The 17,141-nt window shown below is 42.5% G+C and overlaps 1 protein-coding gene across 15 annotated transcripts in view; it reads right to left on the reverse strand.

The window, feature by feature from the left end:
* The window catches only part of LOC116216268 (uncharacterized), a 359,292-nt gene that overhangs the window by 24,703 nt on the left and 317,448 nt on the right, over positions 1–17,141 (reverse strand). For all 15 annotated transcript variants that reach the window (XR_014881787.1, XR_014881790.1, XR_014881786.1 and 12 more), the window contains 2 exons: positions 10,728–10,791; positions 7,699–7,850 (listed from right to left, as the gene is read on the reverse strand). Coding sequence is in view for 8 of the 15 variants with exons in the window: in XM_085218546.1 (XP_085074672.1) it covers positions 7,774–7,850; positions 10,728–10,791 (141 nt within the window). In the remaining 7 variants the exon portion in view is untranslated. The remainder of the gene's footprint in view (positions 1–7,698; positions 7,851–10,727; positions 10,792–17,141) is intronic.

The raw sequence follows: 17,141 nt of genomic DNA on the forward strand, positions 1-17,141 counted from the left end.
CAAATTGTAAATTGTAGACATCCTAAGCAAATTCTTAGCCAAGGCTCAGGATCAAGGCCATCTGGACATTGCTCAATTCATTTGCTTTATGCAACTCACTTCACCGTCATTTATCTTATCTCCATGTAGTGTATTGGGAGTAAATATATTTATTTTCTTGGAGACTACTGGATGGGAATTAAATATTGATATTAGGCACACTCCTATTAAACAGGCACTGCTAACGTGATATGTACCACATCTTGTCTGGTGTAGAACATTTCTTTCGCACTTAGGGGTGCTGGGAACTTTTAATAAAGACCTTGACTTTTGCCTACGTACTGGTGAGAGGCACTTGCTTGGAGAGTATTTTGTTATTTCTTTTTAAAAATATATCGTTGAGCCTTTCAGCCTAATCTTTTTTAAGCTTTTCAACTCAGATGCTGAATAAGAATTTTAGTGAAACTCATACTGGTCATATTTGTTCCAACCTCAGCTCCCCCCAGTCTGAGGAACGAATCCTTCCTAGGATGAAATTTTCTTTGAAAATACAATGTGGTAATCCTCTTTCTAACAGAGACTACGCAGCTGTCTTAACCTTTGCCCACATACGGAAGGCGCTTGAAAAAAACTCTGTTCTTCAGATACATCAACTTTAGGAGACCAAAGTCAGTAAAGAGCAGCCTAACCATTCTGTCTCCACTGACAAGCAGTGAAGGAGTTAATTATCACTCATTCTGTTGCAGAGCTTGGTTGTGCATATTAAATGTCCAAGTTACCAGATTCAAAGAAAAACTTGATCTCAATTTGGCTATGTATTAAAAGTGGCATTCCCTGTTGTCCTACCTAGCACTGTTAATTGCATACATTTAGCCCTCTATTGGAGAATAATTTAGCTTCAGATTGAAAAGAAACAGCTCTGGCCTTGGTTATTTTGGCGTATAAGTCTCCAGTATGACTCTGTTTTCTAAGCAGACATTAATGATTCTAAAACTAATATTCATTGTTTGGAGAGGCATAGCGGCCTTGGCATTTACTTAACCTTTTGTCTCATGTATGAAACTGAGTCAGCCTAAATCCTTTTCTTAATTAATATCCCTTTCTCTCTCTCTCTCTCTCGCTTTTTTTTTTTTTTTTCTGTCCAACATTATTTATTAAACAATTTGTATGCAACAATTAGAGTTGAGAGATTAGGAAAAACAACACTGTATGAGAAAGCTCACTTAGTACAACATCAGCCACGAAATGTTCCTCCAGCTCCTACAAAACTGAGCCCAAATGTGATGGGAATGGAGAATAAGTAAAGTCAGGGAAAAACACCTGAAAAGCAAGTCCCACCACTCACCTTTAGCTCTAGCAATAAACTATTTCCCCAGCATATATATACAATTATACGGAGAAAGAGACAAACTACCGCTTCAAAAGCATAAAAAAACAGGGATTCAACACCTCTTGTGAATGCTGGTGATAGCTACGACTGTTAATAAAGTACAATCACTGAATCTTTTCTCTTATTGCTTTGATAGGGAGAAAGTATCATTTGAAACTCCTGTAATGTTTCACAGGGCAGCACTGCCTGTTCCATGTGCACTGCCTCACCTGGAACTTACCTACTTTTCCAGTTTGTATTTTGCACTTTTGTGATCACAGTTACTTTGAACAAAATACTGTTAATGGGTGTTCAAATCAACAGGGAAAAAAAGAGAACATCTTCAACACTGAAATTAAAATCATTTTGGGGTTGCATTATCAATTGTATGTCAATAACTGAAAATCAGAATTCACCAGCCTTGCGTATAAAAGAACATGGAATGTGAAGACTTGAGCATCTTTCCTTATCTATTACCCTTTCAGACAGCAGTTCAGTGTAATCATGGGTCCTTTGCTCAGTGACTGTTCTATTTTACTGGGGCCAGATGACAAACCAGATCTACATGGAGAGTTATAACGTTCCCCAGACTTCAAAGTTATAAGAAACATGGACATGGTAATATGAGCCATATCGTGCATCCATTAGAATACTCACAGGAATAAGATTCACTCTAAGTGTTGGCAACGATGTCATACTAAATCTTAGATTTGCCAACGATCCTCAGTCTCCAACGTTCTTAAGATCTCCTTCCTAAAAGTCTTTACTAGATCTCTAGGTACCTCACAAAGCTCTTGACCCACATCTTTTACTTAAACCCATAGATACTGAACCCTTCTACCTTTATGACTAAGTCCTAATTGGCAGATGCATGACTGGAAGGTGGAGAAGTCTTGGGAAGAAACATAATGGGGCCATTACTTAGAAAATTTCCTGAGAGCTGAACTGGACCACTGCTCCAGAGCTGATGCTCCCAAAAGAAGCTTTACAGCTCTAGGGCTTCAGCAATGTTATTTTCTTCACAACTCCCTCACCAACGTGGTACTACTTTAAATATTATTTCAAGGCATGAACTTAGAGAGTAGGTTTTAAAATCCAAATGCATGTCTATAAACCCAACATATTAATAAGTTAACAGTTTTCAGTAAGCCATCAACATTTGCATGCATCTTCCTACTTGTTATGTGCAGTACTATATTTTTTAATGTTTCTTGGATGCTAGCCAGAGAGTCTGGGTCTCTAGTTAGTTCATCTATTACTTTCTTGCCACAATAGATCTGGGTCTTGGCCAAGTACTGGACTCATGCTGCATACAAAAACAGAATTCTTCCCTTTATCTATCAGTAGTCTTTGCTTTTCAAGGAAGGGAGGAAAATACCATAAATTAAGATAAATAAGTCAGTACCTAAAAATCCAGCGCTATGTTCAGCGGAACTGTTTTTAGCATCTTTTAAAACTATGTGTAATCAAAAGATGTCCTTAAGCATTTATACTGCTTTGGTCTCCCAAGAGTAATTCATGACTATTCAACTGAACGGGAGAGGAAGATCTCCTCTTTAAACCCCTCCTCGATCTCCTTAGGCCTTCCAGAAGAGTGAGCAAGGTTACCTGACCTGAAATAAAACAGTGGAGAAAGAGGCTTCCGTGCCCTCCTCCCCTTTTCAGTGTTTCTCAGCCTATGGACTATGGGAGGGCTTAAAGAGGCCGTGGAGGGTTAGAGGCTACCTTTGTTTTACATTTGACCTTAAAAATTTTTATCTGTTACTCAGGGCCTCTGGTGTCTTCATAGGAAGAAAGATGAACACAGGAGATGCTGTTTTGAAAGAGTTTGGAAAATTCTTGGTTCAGTTAAAGCCCTGGTGGTAGGCCAAGGAATGCTGCATTTTGTAGTGTTTAAGGTAGCAAGCTAATACTTAAATTAAGGAAGAGCAAGTAAAAAAGAAATGACTGTGGTTTTAGAGCCACTTCAATCAACAAGCAGTCTGAGCTAGCCTTGAAAGGGCTGGTACCGCCTACCAGAACATCCCTGGTATGACCATTTCAGACCCACAAAGATATGCATTTAATCTAGGAACTAATAGGGTAAAATATCATCTGACCTAAAAAATGCCCCTCCAGCAATGCTGCTGAGCACAGGGGAACCCTCATAGAAGGGCAGGAGGCAGGAAGAGATGGGGTGGAAAAGATGCTCCATGCCCTTGAGTTCCATTCCAAGCTCCATTCCTGTTGATCTCAGAGCCACCATGAAACCTAAGTCAAGGACACATGGGGCAAAGCCCAAAGCAGGGCCAGAGATGATGGCTCAGTGTCAGCTGAGCTGCAGCTACAGTCACAATCCAGTCCACGCTCAGTATTTTGCTGGCAGTGTAGTACCAATCATAATAGCCCAGTAGGTTGACTTGTAAAATGTTATTAATACAAAGATAGCTGACAAGTTAATAGAACATGATTCTTCTACCTTATGCTTGTGATGTGTTTGTGCATTTTTTTTTTTCTGCTTAATTTGGCCAAACAAAGCATTGGTGCCTTAATTTCAGTTATTTTAGAAATTAGATCCTCTTGAAGAATGAAAGGATGCTATGTTTGAGAGAAGTAGCTTTTTTTTATGAAGACACGTAATTAATAGAAGCCATTAAAGATACTTGTAAAAATGATTCAGATTTTTATATATGATGACTAAGTAACCTATTATTGCTCTTCTTGGTAAGAGATTTATGGGAATTTCTTAAAGGATAAAGAATTACTTAACAAGCTACAGGATATGTACAGACTTGGAATACAGTCTGTGATGGTGTGAATAGTAAGAAACGTGGCTGTTTATTTTCTTGACTAATTAACGAAAGCTAAATTCAGAGATAGCAAGATGTCAAAAAAGAGATCTAACAGGGCAAGTGGATGTTTTTTTTTACAAGAATCTAAACATATGCTTGATAGAAAAGAGCTGCTGTTGAGAAATTCAAGTTCTCGTGTGCTCTCACCCAGGGTTGCATACCAGTACAACCTCTGATAAGATTGAGAGGCTCGGAAGACTTTAAAGGCAATGTTTAGAATCAGGCAATACTGAATATTCAGCAGCTCCTTGGAAGGACAGAGAGAGATTGCAAGAGAGGAAACCACTTAGGTGTTTGCGAGAGCTTCTGGAAGAGACATTTTCATCACAAAACAATGATGACCACGTTTTGGTCAAAGCTTTTTGTGCAAAGAAAACTGAGCTCTAAGACCACAGGTAGCAAAGTCACTTCAGGGCTTCCTCCATGACAGTGCTCACAGACAGCTTTCATTCTCCCAGCCTTGTGGGGCTGTAAGTGGCCTGAGAGTGTTTGAAGCATATTGTTCCTACAGGGTTGAAAAGCACATGCCAAGGGGGAGCAGAGCACTCCTAGGCAGACTTTGGCAATAAGGGAAGAGAGCAGAAAATGAAAGGCAAACCAGCTGCTCAGGCAGGTGAAGCAATGTTTTCTACAGTAACTGCCCTGAGCAACACACACTGATGATTGACATGCCCGAGTGAAATGCACAGGTAATATTCTGGCTGCAACAAAACCCTTCAGCCCTTTTCCAAACCAGATCCCAACCAAGCAAGGTAGTGGCAATGAGCAGTCCACAGCCAGACAGCCATTAGTTAGTATCCAGCATACCTTCCCCTTCTGAGTGCTCGAAGGCTTTTGCCCTCCATTTTCTAAAGGCACACAAAGAATATAACAACCTTTCCTCTATGTACCTGGCTACTGCCACAGAACAGAAGGGGTCTTCTGACATTTTAGCAGACCTGAAGTGTATGGCAACATGGCACTGCAATGAGAACCTCGCTGAGAAATGGAATAAGAAGATTTATTTTATTTTTAATATTTGAAAGATTTCAAGAAGCATTCAACTGGATATCTCACTAAGAGGATGAGTAAAGAGAATCCTTTGTAACTAAGCTGGGAGGCCCAAATCTTTTATCCATTGTTACAGCTTTTCCCCAGGGTAGAGTTAGGAAGGGCTGCAAGCCCAGCAGCTTAAGGAGACAGTGTACTGTGTGGGCTTCCCTAAGCGTCTTTTGAGGTAGAGCATCGTGCTCCATCGCAGCCCCTGATGGGTGCTTGGGGAGATCCAATTGCAATGGTGCTCCTGGGGAGGAGCCTGGTGCAAAAGCAAAGCCTTTCCATGGGGCGTCAGCAGCACGCATGGGGCGTCAGCAGCACGCTGGCAGTCGGTGGGCATAGAGCTTTGCCAAGCTGACTTCTCCTGATGGCTTTGTAGAAATGTTATACATGAGTGATTGGCCAAAGACACATTACCTCCTTTGGGACAGAGGTGTAAAAGGGGGAAACAGGGTGAGTGTATTGTAACATCATTTTCTCTGTCTTATGGGGTGCTTAAATTTTGATGTAAAAGCCCTACAGCCTCGGTGTGAATGAATTGGCGGGACTTGACCAAATGGGCTTCAGTACCTTTTTCCCAAGCTCAGTTCCCAGCAGCACAGAACCACCTTTCATTGGCTTTCATTGGCTGGAAGTGAGGACCAGGATAACATGGAAATGTTCTCATCCTCCTAGAAAATCTGTCACTAGGGCCTGGCCAGCTTAGTTCACTACAAAACCAGTATCAAGTCTTTGTTGGTACAGCAACATTAGCAGCATTTTCTAGCACTTCTGGGCTCTGTAAGATTTTCACTTTTAAAAGAGCCACAGAGGTCTACAGACTAGGAGCAGGAAAATGGAGTTGACTCCAGATGTCCATTTGTGTCTCAGTCAACATGGCAGAGTTTACTATTCAGAGCTTTTAAGGCAACCCTTTCCCAGTTTACTACAAAACTTGCAACAAAGATAGCAAAAATCTTAAAGGCAAAAGCTTATGTATGATCACACTGCCCAGAAGCAGGAGAATATGGAGTTTGTAAATAACAACTGCAATACAAGTAATGCCTATCTGCTTACTTGATCCCACTGAAATTAATGGTCTGTGGTTTAGGTATGTGTCAGTGCCATAAAGCAGGATACGCTTGGGGACCGGGAAGTGTCTGCTTCATGTGTTAATGATGGAGTTATGGAGTGGCAGCAGCCATGTCAGAGACAAACTTGCGGAAGGATTTTTACTATATGCTCAAGTCTCTCTTCTTACACGCCAGCAAACTGCTCAAGAAATTTCTAGGTCAGACCTGAGGCTTAGGCTCAGATTTTCCTATAAAATCTGAGAGAGATTCAGCTATGGATTTCTTAATGGTAACACTGAATGCACAGCCTGCAAGAACAGACAGTGCCTTGCTTCACAGTTAGGTATATTCTCACATGGGGAGATGTGAACAAAGCTGTGTTCAACCAAATTATTCCCTCCCAGAAGGCTTTTTCTCCACCAAAGCCCCATCTCTAGCCCCACCATTCCCAGAGAGGTGCTTGTATATGCCAAGAAAAAAGCATCATACTAAGGAGTTATATTTTAATGTTTATACTATGGCTTTTTAACAATAGGAATAATAGCTATTGCTTTGTAGAACATTTACAACAAATAGCTTTTGAGATTGCTCAAACGCTTTAGCTCCACTTCAGCTCTTAATCAAACTCAGCAGCTGTTTGTTGCAATTACACTATAAAGCAATAGACATTATCCCTTAACTAACTGTCTTATTAATATAGGTACTTACACAGTTATTTCATAGTTACTCTTAAATAACTGCTTTTAATTATTTTATTAACATAAATAACCATCTCAATAAATTTAAATTAAATGCATATGTAAGAAATGTAATTTAAGGCATTGCACAAAATTGCATCTGTTTACTAATGTTTAAATAAATGCCATTGTGCAATTCAATTAAAATGCAACTTTAATTTATTTTGATTTTGATCACCATGGGACACCTAAGACACCAGGACTTGCTAAATATTGAAATGGGCACGCTCTGGACTGTCTTCTGTTGCTGATTTTTCTTTGCAATATTAATTTGCTGCCAGGACTATGAGATTTTTTTATATCTACAAAACCTACAGTTGAACAACCCTATTAATTTTATTTTGTCCTCATTCCTAGACAAAGCCACGGATGAAACTGGACTGCATTTTGCCTTCTAGTTCATTCATAACTCTGCTTCCAAATGGGGAAAAGGATTTTAATTTCCTCTGCATTACTGGGTCTTCCATGTCTCATGTCATTTGTTCTAGCAAGATCTTTGAAGGCTCTTTGAAGGCTCTTTGCCTTCATCTAGAGTGAAAACCCACACTGTGGGGCCAAAAATCCCCTTGTTCTTCCTCGTGGCGCCCGTTTCTTGCTCAGAGCCTTCACTCAGCCCAAAAATTCTCCACTGTTGATATCAAAGATGTTACAGGAGAGTAACTAAGTGAAGATTTTTGTCTGTGAAACCAACTTACCGATAGTGAGTTCTGCTGACCAGCAGAGTCCATCCAATCCACTAACTAAAGGACACAACCCTCCATGCAGTATCTTTAAAGCAGTGGCATTTCCATCCTCTGTGTTGGAATGATAGGTGCCCCAGCAGCACCATGCCTAAGGAGAAGTGGAGCTGGAGATAGCAAAGATAAAAACTATGATTTATTTATTTTAATACTTCCATTCAAATGTTACAGGTAACATGAAAGGATAATTACAGACTCTGTCAGAAAGGGTGATCTGGCAGACACACTAAGCTCCTTTGGAGACGAGCTCTTCAAGTTTACAGACAAAGCTGGGCAAAGACATAGGCAATTCTGTACAAAGGGATTTTACAGAAAAATGTGGAAACTAAGAGTGAGGGGAGACGTGTTTAAACTTCAGGTAACTGAGAGTTATCAGGGTTTGGATAATTGAAGTTCCAATGTATATTTGCCGACACTGTCGCTCACCTTTGAGCCCTACCTAGGCATCTTGACATTTATGTAGTCTGAAATCCTGAAAGCTCTGAGTTTAGACAACTAAATTGTTGCTTGTCAGTTTAGTCTTGACTGAAAGACAGATGTTTTGTTTCAGAGTAACGCTCCTTCCAGACTTCTCTATTCCCAAGCTCATATTACTGAGCCAGGGAACTACTGCTAATGAAAGAGCTTACAAGCAGGGAAATACATTTACATACCTTGAACAAAGGAATTCTTTGGGCAAAATAGGGATTTTTAATTATTGCCTTTTTTTTTTTTTTCTTTTTTCCTTTCCATATGGGATTCTCAGTTCTAGCTCTCTGGTAGGAGGTAGAGGAGCTTGGAGGTTTTGAATGTTCCTATATTTTTGGTAATGTGGTAGATACTGGGCTGCCACTGCACAGTTTTACAAGTGCGCTCTGCTGAATGCAACTGGCTCACTGAACAAAACCTTGAACAAAAGTACAGCAAGAAACTGAACCAGAATTGTCCAGAAATGCAATTCCTGAAATAGGCACATAAGTCCACCGTGTACACAGTAGCAAAATGCCAACTGTACAAACAAGTTAGCTATGCAATGCCAGCATCTTAGCTTTGCCCTTAATTCAATGAGAACCATTATTACTGGGATTCCTCGTTATCCCTAGTGAACACGTAGGATCCTTCCTACTGACAAACAAGTTCTCTCTTGGCACAGCTTTGCACGGGCAACTTGCACAGTTCAAGAGCTGCACGTCCGGATGGTGCCGCTGGGATCCCACACCTGACTCTGGCTACACTTTTGTACTGCTAATGCAATGAAAAGCAAATTGGGGACTCTACAAAACAGCTCAGGCAGAACACAGCACCATCCCACTGACCCCAGATTTAGCCTACCTTTGAGATTCTACTGCCTGCAAGCAGCGGATGAGTTCATTACCATGAAGTGCCTCATTGCAGGAAGCAGCAGTGAGTGAGACCTGTAAAGCCCTGATGTGGCTCTGCATCCAATTGTGCCCTACAATAATTCAGGCTTTCCTATCTCAGTATCTCTCGGTGCTGATGCCCACACACCTCTTGATTCTTGGCCTTCTGCCAGGGTTGGACCTCAATTCCTTTGTTTATGCCATTAAGTGTGCGGAGGTAGCAGAATACAAGGCTCACCATGCTGACACGTCAGTAACCTCAGCTCTGATCTGGAGGGATCTCGTGCACTTGCAGAGGTTAAAGGGACTCATTTAATTTAGAACCTAAAGCTGGATTTGAACTGTAGCCCCAGAAGGAAAAAGCCAGTGATTTTATCTGAGAAGCCACATGGCTCCAGTTTCCTCATTGGTACTTTTGCAAACCATAGAGATATTAACAGTGTGCTCTATTTTCTGCCCTTAATTATGGTGAGCTAGTCTGATTTTTCTCTTTCTTTCATTCATTTTTTTTTTTTTTAAGGATTTGAGTGACAAAGTGACTATGCATATCATTCCACATTTGAACTGTAAGACTTCAGTATTTCTACCTCTAGTGTGTAATTGGATCAGCTGCCAGTTACAGAAAGGAGTTGGGTGAGTATTAAGTATGTGGAAAATGAAGAAGAGCCCAAGTGTGAAGGGGAGGAATAATTTGACAAAGCCTGCAGTGAGCTGTACGTGGTTTTCTCGTTCCAAAATGGAGTAGGTTTTGAAGCACGTGAGGAAAAGCTGGCTTTGATTTATTAGCTTTGGTTCACAGAATGCTGGCCACAATCTTGGCGAGCCTCAAGAAGTACAGAAAGCCACAGTCCCTGCCCCAAGGAGCTTACAGTACAGACACTCTCATAACAAGGACGTCTGAATGCCAAACTGAAAGCCAGCCTACTTTCATCTGATCACTCAAAGCTCTGCCTTGAACAGCCTCATCAGGCAGCACTCTTATCTACTGCCATGGACTTGGTGTCACAGCAGGGCTAGGGCTCAGTGTGGTCATAGCATGGCAGGCTTCAAGCCATTGCACCCAGAGCTGTAGGTTTCTACTGTGGCATGTGATTACTTTAATTCTGAGTTTCTCAAAGAAAGGAATGAAACTAATGCAACCATGAAATATTTTAAAATCCACTGCAGCAACCCAAAGTAAATGTCAGCCATTTTAAAGAAGTGAGAAGTAGATAAGGGCTCTGCCCAGTGAAAAAAAGTGAGAATGTTTCTGTAGAGACAAGCAAATTGCCTTGCCACTGAATTCTTCCATTAACCACAGTTGTGGCAAGATCATACAGACAGAAAGACAGTTCTTTATCCAGTAAGTGCTGAAGCAGCTATATCTTTATAAAATGCAAGCAAATCCCCTTAGATATGAATATGTAGGTCTGCGGGTTTCTGGTCAAAGGCTACCAGTGGGACACAACAGCTGCATACTGAGTGGGCAGCCTTCGCTTCACATTTCCAGGTAGCACTTATAGCACTTAGATGCAACTCAGGACAACAGTCTGATCATGAGGTGACAAATGTAGAAGATAAGGAGAGAGAATTGCAGCCTAAAATAAAAGAAAAGTTCCCAACACCCAGAGCAGCTTATGAAAGATCAGAAGCAATTGCAATTACCTGGAAATCTGTCAACATTTGTGTCTTGGCTGTAGAAATCTGCTATAAAATCCACCATGCTGACCTGTAAGGAATAAACAAAAAACATTCATTAGTGATATAGATGGCAAAGGACTACCAAAATATTACAAGTGGATAGACTGCCTAGTGGTAACCAGGAAATACGTAAGTCTTGTGAAGAAGGTGGGGAGAGCAAAGAATGTGTGAAATTTCCTATCTCCCAATTCTGGGCTTCTCTGAGCTTCACTTGGGAGTTTACTGTCCCCTAGGACTCTGGTATGCTGGGATTCGAAAATCTTCTGCTGTGCAACAGCAGCTACTGACTGAGAAGAGCAATGTCCAAAAGAGCCCCTGGCCTATGGCCACAGTCACGTCCTTTTCCACTGGTACAAAAGCTCTGCAAACAAGTATGTCTGGCATACACAAAACAAAAAAACAACTCAAAATCATTTCTCTCTGACTCTCCAAGGGGGGTAGAGCATTAAGAATGCCGTACCTCAAAGAGAGTCAAGATTGGATCAGAACATCTCAGAGAAATAGAAAGGGAGAGATGGTGAGAGGCGGTAGTGTAAAGGTTTTATCAGCATGGCTTTGGGATGGCCACATTACTCATAGGTCACTGTGCTTTCCAGCTGACTAGAGACAGACGAAATAAGGATGACAACAGCCTCTGGATTTCCAGGTAGCAGCTGCAGCCAAGTCTGCTATTTCAGCTGCCCTTTGAGCCTGGGCTATGCATGGCATTGCTTGGAAAGGGGCCACTTTGTCTTCCAAAGGGAACCCACTAGGCAGTCCCATTTCTGCCACCACCAAGCTCTAGAACATAAAGTCAGTATTTGTGTTGTTGGAGGGAGGAAATATTCAAACATAATGCACAGGGTTTTGCCTGCATTTTGCATACCTTCAGTACTTCCTGGCACTTAATCAGAGCAAGCACTTCCAAAATGCTTTGCAGACCTCAGCCTGCTCAGCAGGAAGGGTCACACTGGTGAGCCCACAGCAAAACCCAAGAACGTTTCTTCCTATCCCATAACAGCAAGCATAACACCAAAATTTTGATATATAACAAATACATTGCAAATATAACAAATATTATTTATTTATAACAAAGTGTTGCCCTTCTGCCAGGTACTACAACACAAGGAGCTCAGAGCAGGTTGCGGGCACTTTTCAGAAAGCACCAGCCAGTCAGGTGCACACAGAGACCCTGGGAACCAAGTGGAGAATAGCACTTCCACTTCTGACATTTCTCAATTTAGCGAGAGCTCAAAACGAAGTTTTTGTAAGCCGTCTCTTTCAAAGACTCAGTGGATCCTCTCCTGCCAGCAGAGGGTGTGGGGCAGCTGCCCTCCTCCTCTCTGCTGCATTCTCTCACCTCGCCCAGGTTTGCATGGCTCCTGCGCCTGGAGGTCTCCTACTTGTGTTTGAACTCTCTGTATACTCTCTTCAGCTACACACAAGGAGCCAGAGGCCTTGGTAACCTTCCACCTCAGCAGTTCTTTTCCTGCAGTCAGGAAATTCTCTCGTTTTATTTTATTTTATTTATTTTATTTATTTTATTCTATTTTATTTTTGTATTGCAAGGATCTATTGGAAATTCCTCTTCTAGTGTTTACCTTTAGTCTGGGCCCTGGTAACAGTGATTGGTGACAGTGGTAAAAAAACAGGCTGCACCACTCGCAGACAGAAGTGTCTTGTTTCGTATGTGGATTTATGTCAATATTTTGATAATTTAAGCACTTCCAAATCCAAACAGATATTGAGATATCCAACAGATATTGAGATCTACCAATGTATGCTCTGAATAATTTCAGCAAGCTTTGTCATATGGCCACGTGAATGCTTGGACATTTTATTCGCTAAGAACTCAAATCAGATCAAGATCTGAGACCTGATTTTCAACTAATATAAGGCCACAAAGTTAATGTAATGGCTGATGTGCTGGTTACACACTCAGAGTACCTCTCTCTGAGCTGCTCCAGCCTCATACGTCCTTTGTGGGAGCTGAGGGCACGACTACCAGCAGGGAAGGTTTTCCTCCCTTCCTTTGTCCAGTCTTGAGACAGGAGCTTGGTTTGTGTTTTTAGCTAAGAAATTATAAAAAGTTGTGAGGGCTTCGTGGCTCTTATGGGGACAGTCCCTACACCCAGCACCGGGATAAATGTGGCTGGAAAGGATTATGTACATGCTCTGCCATTGCTTGCCCCCGTCATGCACTGCTGCCAGCATTGGGGCAGTTGGACAATGCACTGAGGTTCAGGGCTCTGCCTCCCAACATGGCTCTGTGCATTGTGTGCTTGTGTCACACTGCTTACAGAGTGTGACAGTGCAGAAGGGAGAGATGGCACAGGGGAAAGCGGGGCTGACACTGGGAGAGCATCACCACTGGGATCAGCTCTGCAGGGCACATAGCTGAGAGTGGAGAAGAGCAGCCCAGAGAAACAGCAAGTGGCTGCTTGGATATGTTTTGCCAGGATATAGAGAGAATAAAAGAAGTATGAGACAGCCAAACAAGGGGAAAAAATGAATTAGGGAGGGAAGAGGAAAATGCTCAAAATATACAGTAATACAGGAATCCCATCAGCAGCAACAGTTCATGGAGAAGAGAGGGCTGCAGGATGGCTGAACTAGCATGGAGAAGGACAGACCCAACCTCTTCAGAGTATTAAAGAAAACAAAAAATAAAAAAATAACAAGAAAATAAAGGCAGCCAGAGGAGAAATAAGGAAGATAGGGAAGATTTCTGCAAGCACAAAATGAGAGGTCAGTGCCCTGCGGTCATTTCCTAAGAAAGGAAGAAGTGGAAAAGAAGGGAAAAAAAACAACAAACAACTACAAAAGAGTACTTATAAACAAATGTGACACTGATTGCTGCCCTGTAATTTTTTTGAAAGTTTGTTGTTAGCATATCTTCATTGATAAATGCTTTCATATAATGCCAGTTTCCTGTAGGCAGACATGCACAAACGCAGCAGAGCAGATCTGCCAGGCAGCAGCAGCCAATTCTTTCTGTGCCCCATGGCAGTGCCCAGCTCCACACACATCCCCACAGCAAAGGCACATGGCAGTGCTGGAGCAGGGGCACCTCTAGCCACACAGAGGATCAGAATACAACCTTGGCTGTGATGAGAATCTGGAGTTTGATTCAAACAGTAATCACACTGTCAACTTCTGACTAAGGCTCTTCAGCCTGCATCCTGCTGCAGTTACTCTTTTTGGTCACTTGGGAACGAATTTGCATAGGCAGAAAAAAGAGCTGTGGTTCATTCTTGCCAAAAGCCCCCAAACCAACACATGCCAGGAGTCTTCTCCACACAGCAGAGGTACACAAACCAGGGCTGGAGGGCAGGAGGTGCTCAGGTGCTCTGATCTGCAGCTGAGCCCAAGCTGGCACACACAGACATGGACCCTATTGAGTCCAAACTCACATCTCAGATCACCTCTGTGCCTTGGAGCACAGCCCTGGGCTTGACCATCCGTGGAAAAGGAGCACCTGAACCATCACACTGACATGTCAGGGAGGTGCTGGCCTCATTTCAAAAGTAAAGGTATATGGGTGATGCTCAGAACGCATGCAGAACTGTGAGGTTACAAGGAGTGCCTGCTGACATCCTTTCAAGCAGAGGAATAAAAGGAACTGGTCCTTAGGCATTACGCTGTACACGGGCAAAGCACTGGACTCACTTCTGTCCTACCGGGGGGCTGTATGAATGACATCTATCATTCCAAGGGCAGTATCCTGACTACTGATCAGGGCCCCATTCTGGAAGGGATGGATTCAGTCTCTACCCAGGGACTGTAATGAAAGGATTACGTTAACTTATGGTAACATCTTCACAAGGAGTGCCTCTGTACACACCTTATTTGATAAAATACAGCCTTTTGTTTGGTTGCTGGTTTTTCTTTTTTTTTTCTTATTATTATATCAAGGTGCATTTGTGCCTCTAAACGGGCAGCTATACTGTAAATGGAACACAAAGGAATAAATTCAGCCTGCTCCAATGTGGGTCCACAGCCCAGAGCCTTGCTGTGCTGCTGTAGTCTTTTGTTTCAAATGCAGATAGATAAACTACAGTTTTTTTTTTTTCTTTTTTTTTTTTTCCGTGATGTTTATAATGCAGAATATGAAAAACTCTTGGGATGGTTTAAGCTGCAGGGTATTCTCCCAGAGTTCTGTCCAAGAATAATCTAGTAAAAATGTGGACAGAGAACCATCGACCTCTGCTTTCCCCCGAACATATGCAGCTCTGATCAGTCTGGTATTTCAAGAAAAACAAGGTCCTGAACCCTAATCCTCAGACACATAACAAAGCGCACTTCACAGCTGTGATGCACAGCTACTATCAGCTCCGAGGCCTGAGTGGGTCCCAAGACAATGCCTCCTTTATCACCCAGAGGACAAATATCTAGACAGCAATATTTTCTGCTTGAATGCTTCAAGCATCTCTCGCAACTCCTGACTGAAAGAGAAAACTGAGCCGAGAGTGTTTGCTGAGTGATTATTTTAATTTACTACTTGATGTAAATCTAAATGAACTGACATCCAGCCTGAGATGGACAGAAAACAATCACTGTGAAAAGAGAGAGAAGGCTAATATTACAATATCATTTGAGTAGTGCAGGTTTAGCAACTTTAGTGGTGGCAATGTAATGGATAGCGAGGCAGGGTTTGCATTTCCCTTTCTTCACTCAATTACCATAATAAGTTCTGTAATTTTCGGGCTGTTTATTTATCAGGCGATGGTAACAAAGACGCTGGGAGCGTCTGAATGCAGCAATGGCAGTGTGCAGTGCGTGCTCTTGCAAGCAGGAGGAGCACTGCTGCCCCTGCACCAGACCGCCCTGCGCCTGCTCGTGCACACGCAGAGCGTGCAGAACGTGCTGTTCACCTCTGTGAATTTGCTAAAATCCACACGTTCAGCATTTGGCTTGAGGCAGAGCGGGGGAAAGAGGCAGAGGAGGGAAGAAAACTTCCTGCTGAAGTTCTCTGGTGCTTCCAAGCTCCTCCAAGTCTCTCTGAAGAGCTCTCTGGTACCACCAATAAGGGACCTGGCCCATTGGCACCAAGGGTCCGTCACTGTTGCTCTCCAAGCTGGTCTTCCAGCTCCTGATGGCTACACAGATGGAAGTTCCTTTCTGGTGGGCTCAGCAGTGGGCCTCACCACCCCCTGCAGCTCCCAGAGGCATTTTACAGCAGGAGACCACCTCCTCAGTTCCCCGCAGCCCAGCCCCTAAGTCGACTCTGTACTGTAGCTGGAGCTGCACTCCGTGTCACCCACAGGTGTTGCGATAGTTTTAGGGAGGTGGTGTTTGGAAGGACTGACCCGCATGTATGCTGCCTGAAGAGTACATACCTAACCTGAGACAAAGCTCTGAGAGTAACGTTCCATTGTGCATGTACCAAAGATCGATGGCAAAGCTCATAACTGAGCAAAGATAGAAGGAGCTGAGTAAAGATGAGACCTGATGGGTTTCTAAGAGTGCTGTTCAACAGCCTACAGGTTTTGGAAGAACGCCATGCCCTCGTGTTGAACGACTCTAACCACTACCTTAAGGAAAGCTCTGCAGTTCCTTCTTAAATTCTACAGGAGGCTCAGAAGCATGTTGGAAATATTTTTACTCGGTACCATAAGATGTTTTCATCAGAGTAACATGCCTCTTAACCCACAGACATATATTCAATTAAATTGCATGGGCATATGTGTGTTTATTTACATAATGTGTAAATGTATAGCTGGGTATATATAAACAAAAGGCTTTCATAACAGAGAGGAACACACATGGTGGTATAATTTGTGTATACGCACACTGTGTAACTGCAGCCGCTCATGTCAACACCATTCATCACCTGTGTTCACCAAAATGGTGTCAGCACTGCTCTGAACACTACATGCTACGAGTTTGCCACAATGATCATCTCCCCCTCCCCAATTAGTTAAGGACAATTTAAGTATTTTCAGTGAAATACATTAACATGACAAAACAGTAACATTTAAATTGTGGTGCTGCGAAGGGAAAGCCTGAGACAAAGTCCCCCTTTCACACAGTTGCACAGAAAGATTTTACAAATTGACAGTATACATTATGCACAGCCCGACTGTGGACATTTTCTGTCAAGCACTTGAACAGAGAGACACAACAACGGCTCCAGTGTGGAAAAAAAATTATCTGCATGGGACTGGTCCCACCGAGGGCGACCTCGGCAAGTCCAAGTGTACATCTGGTCCAGCATTCCCATCTCTCTGCTATTCACCAGAGCTGCTCATCAGGCAGTTCTGTCTAAATTACTGTAGCTTTGCAGTGGACCTTCATGATCTGCCCTTCTGTAAAAATACTGTCCAATCTCCTAAAAGGAGTGCTTTGTGAATGTCTCTGTTAAATCCTGCTTCAGTAAGAGGGTTATAAATACGTGGC

Source organism: Meleagris gallopavo, chromosome 2 (assembly GCF_905368555.1).
Source record: "Meleagris gallopavo chromosome 2, MGAL_WU_HG_1.1, whole genome shotgun sequence".
Taxonomy (NCBI): domain Eukaryota; kingdom Metazoa; phylum Chordata; class Aves; order Galliformes; family Phasianidae; genus Meleagris; species Meleagris gallopavo.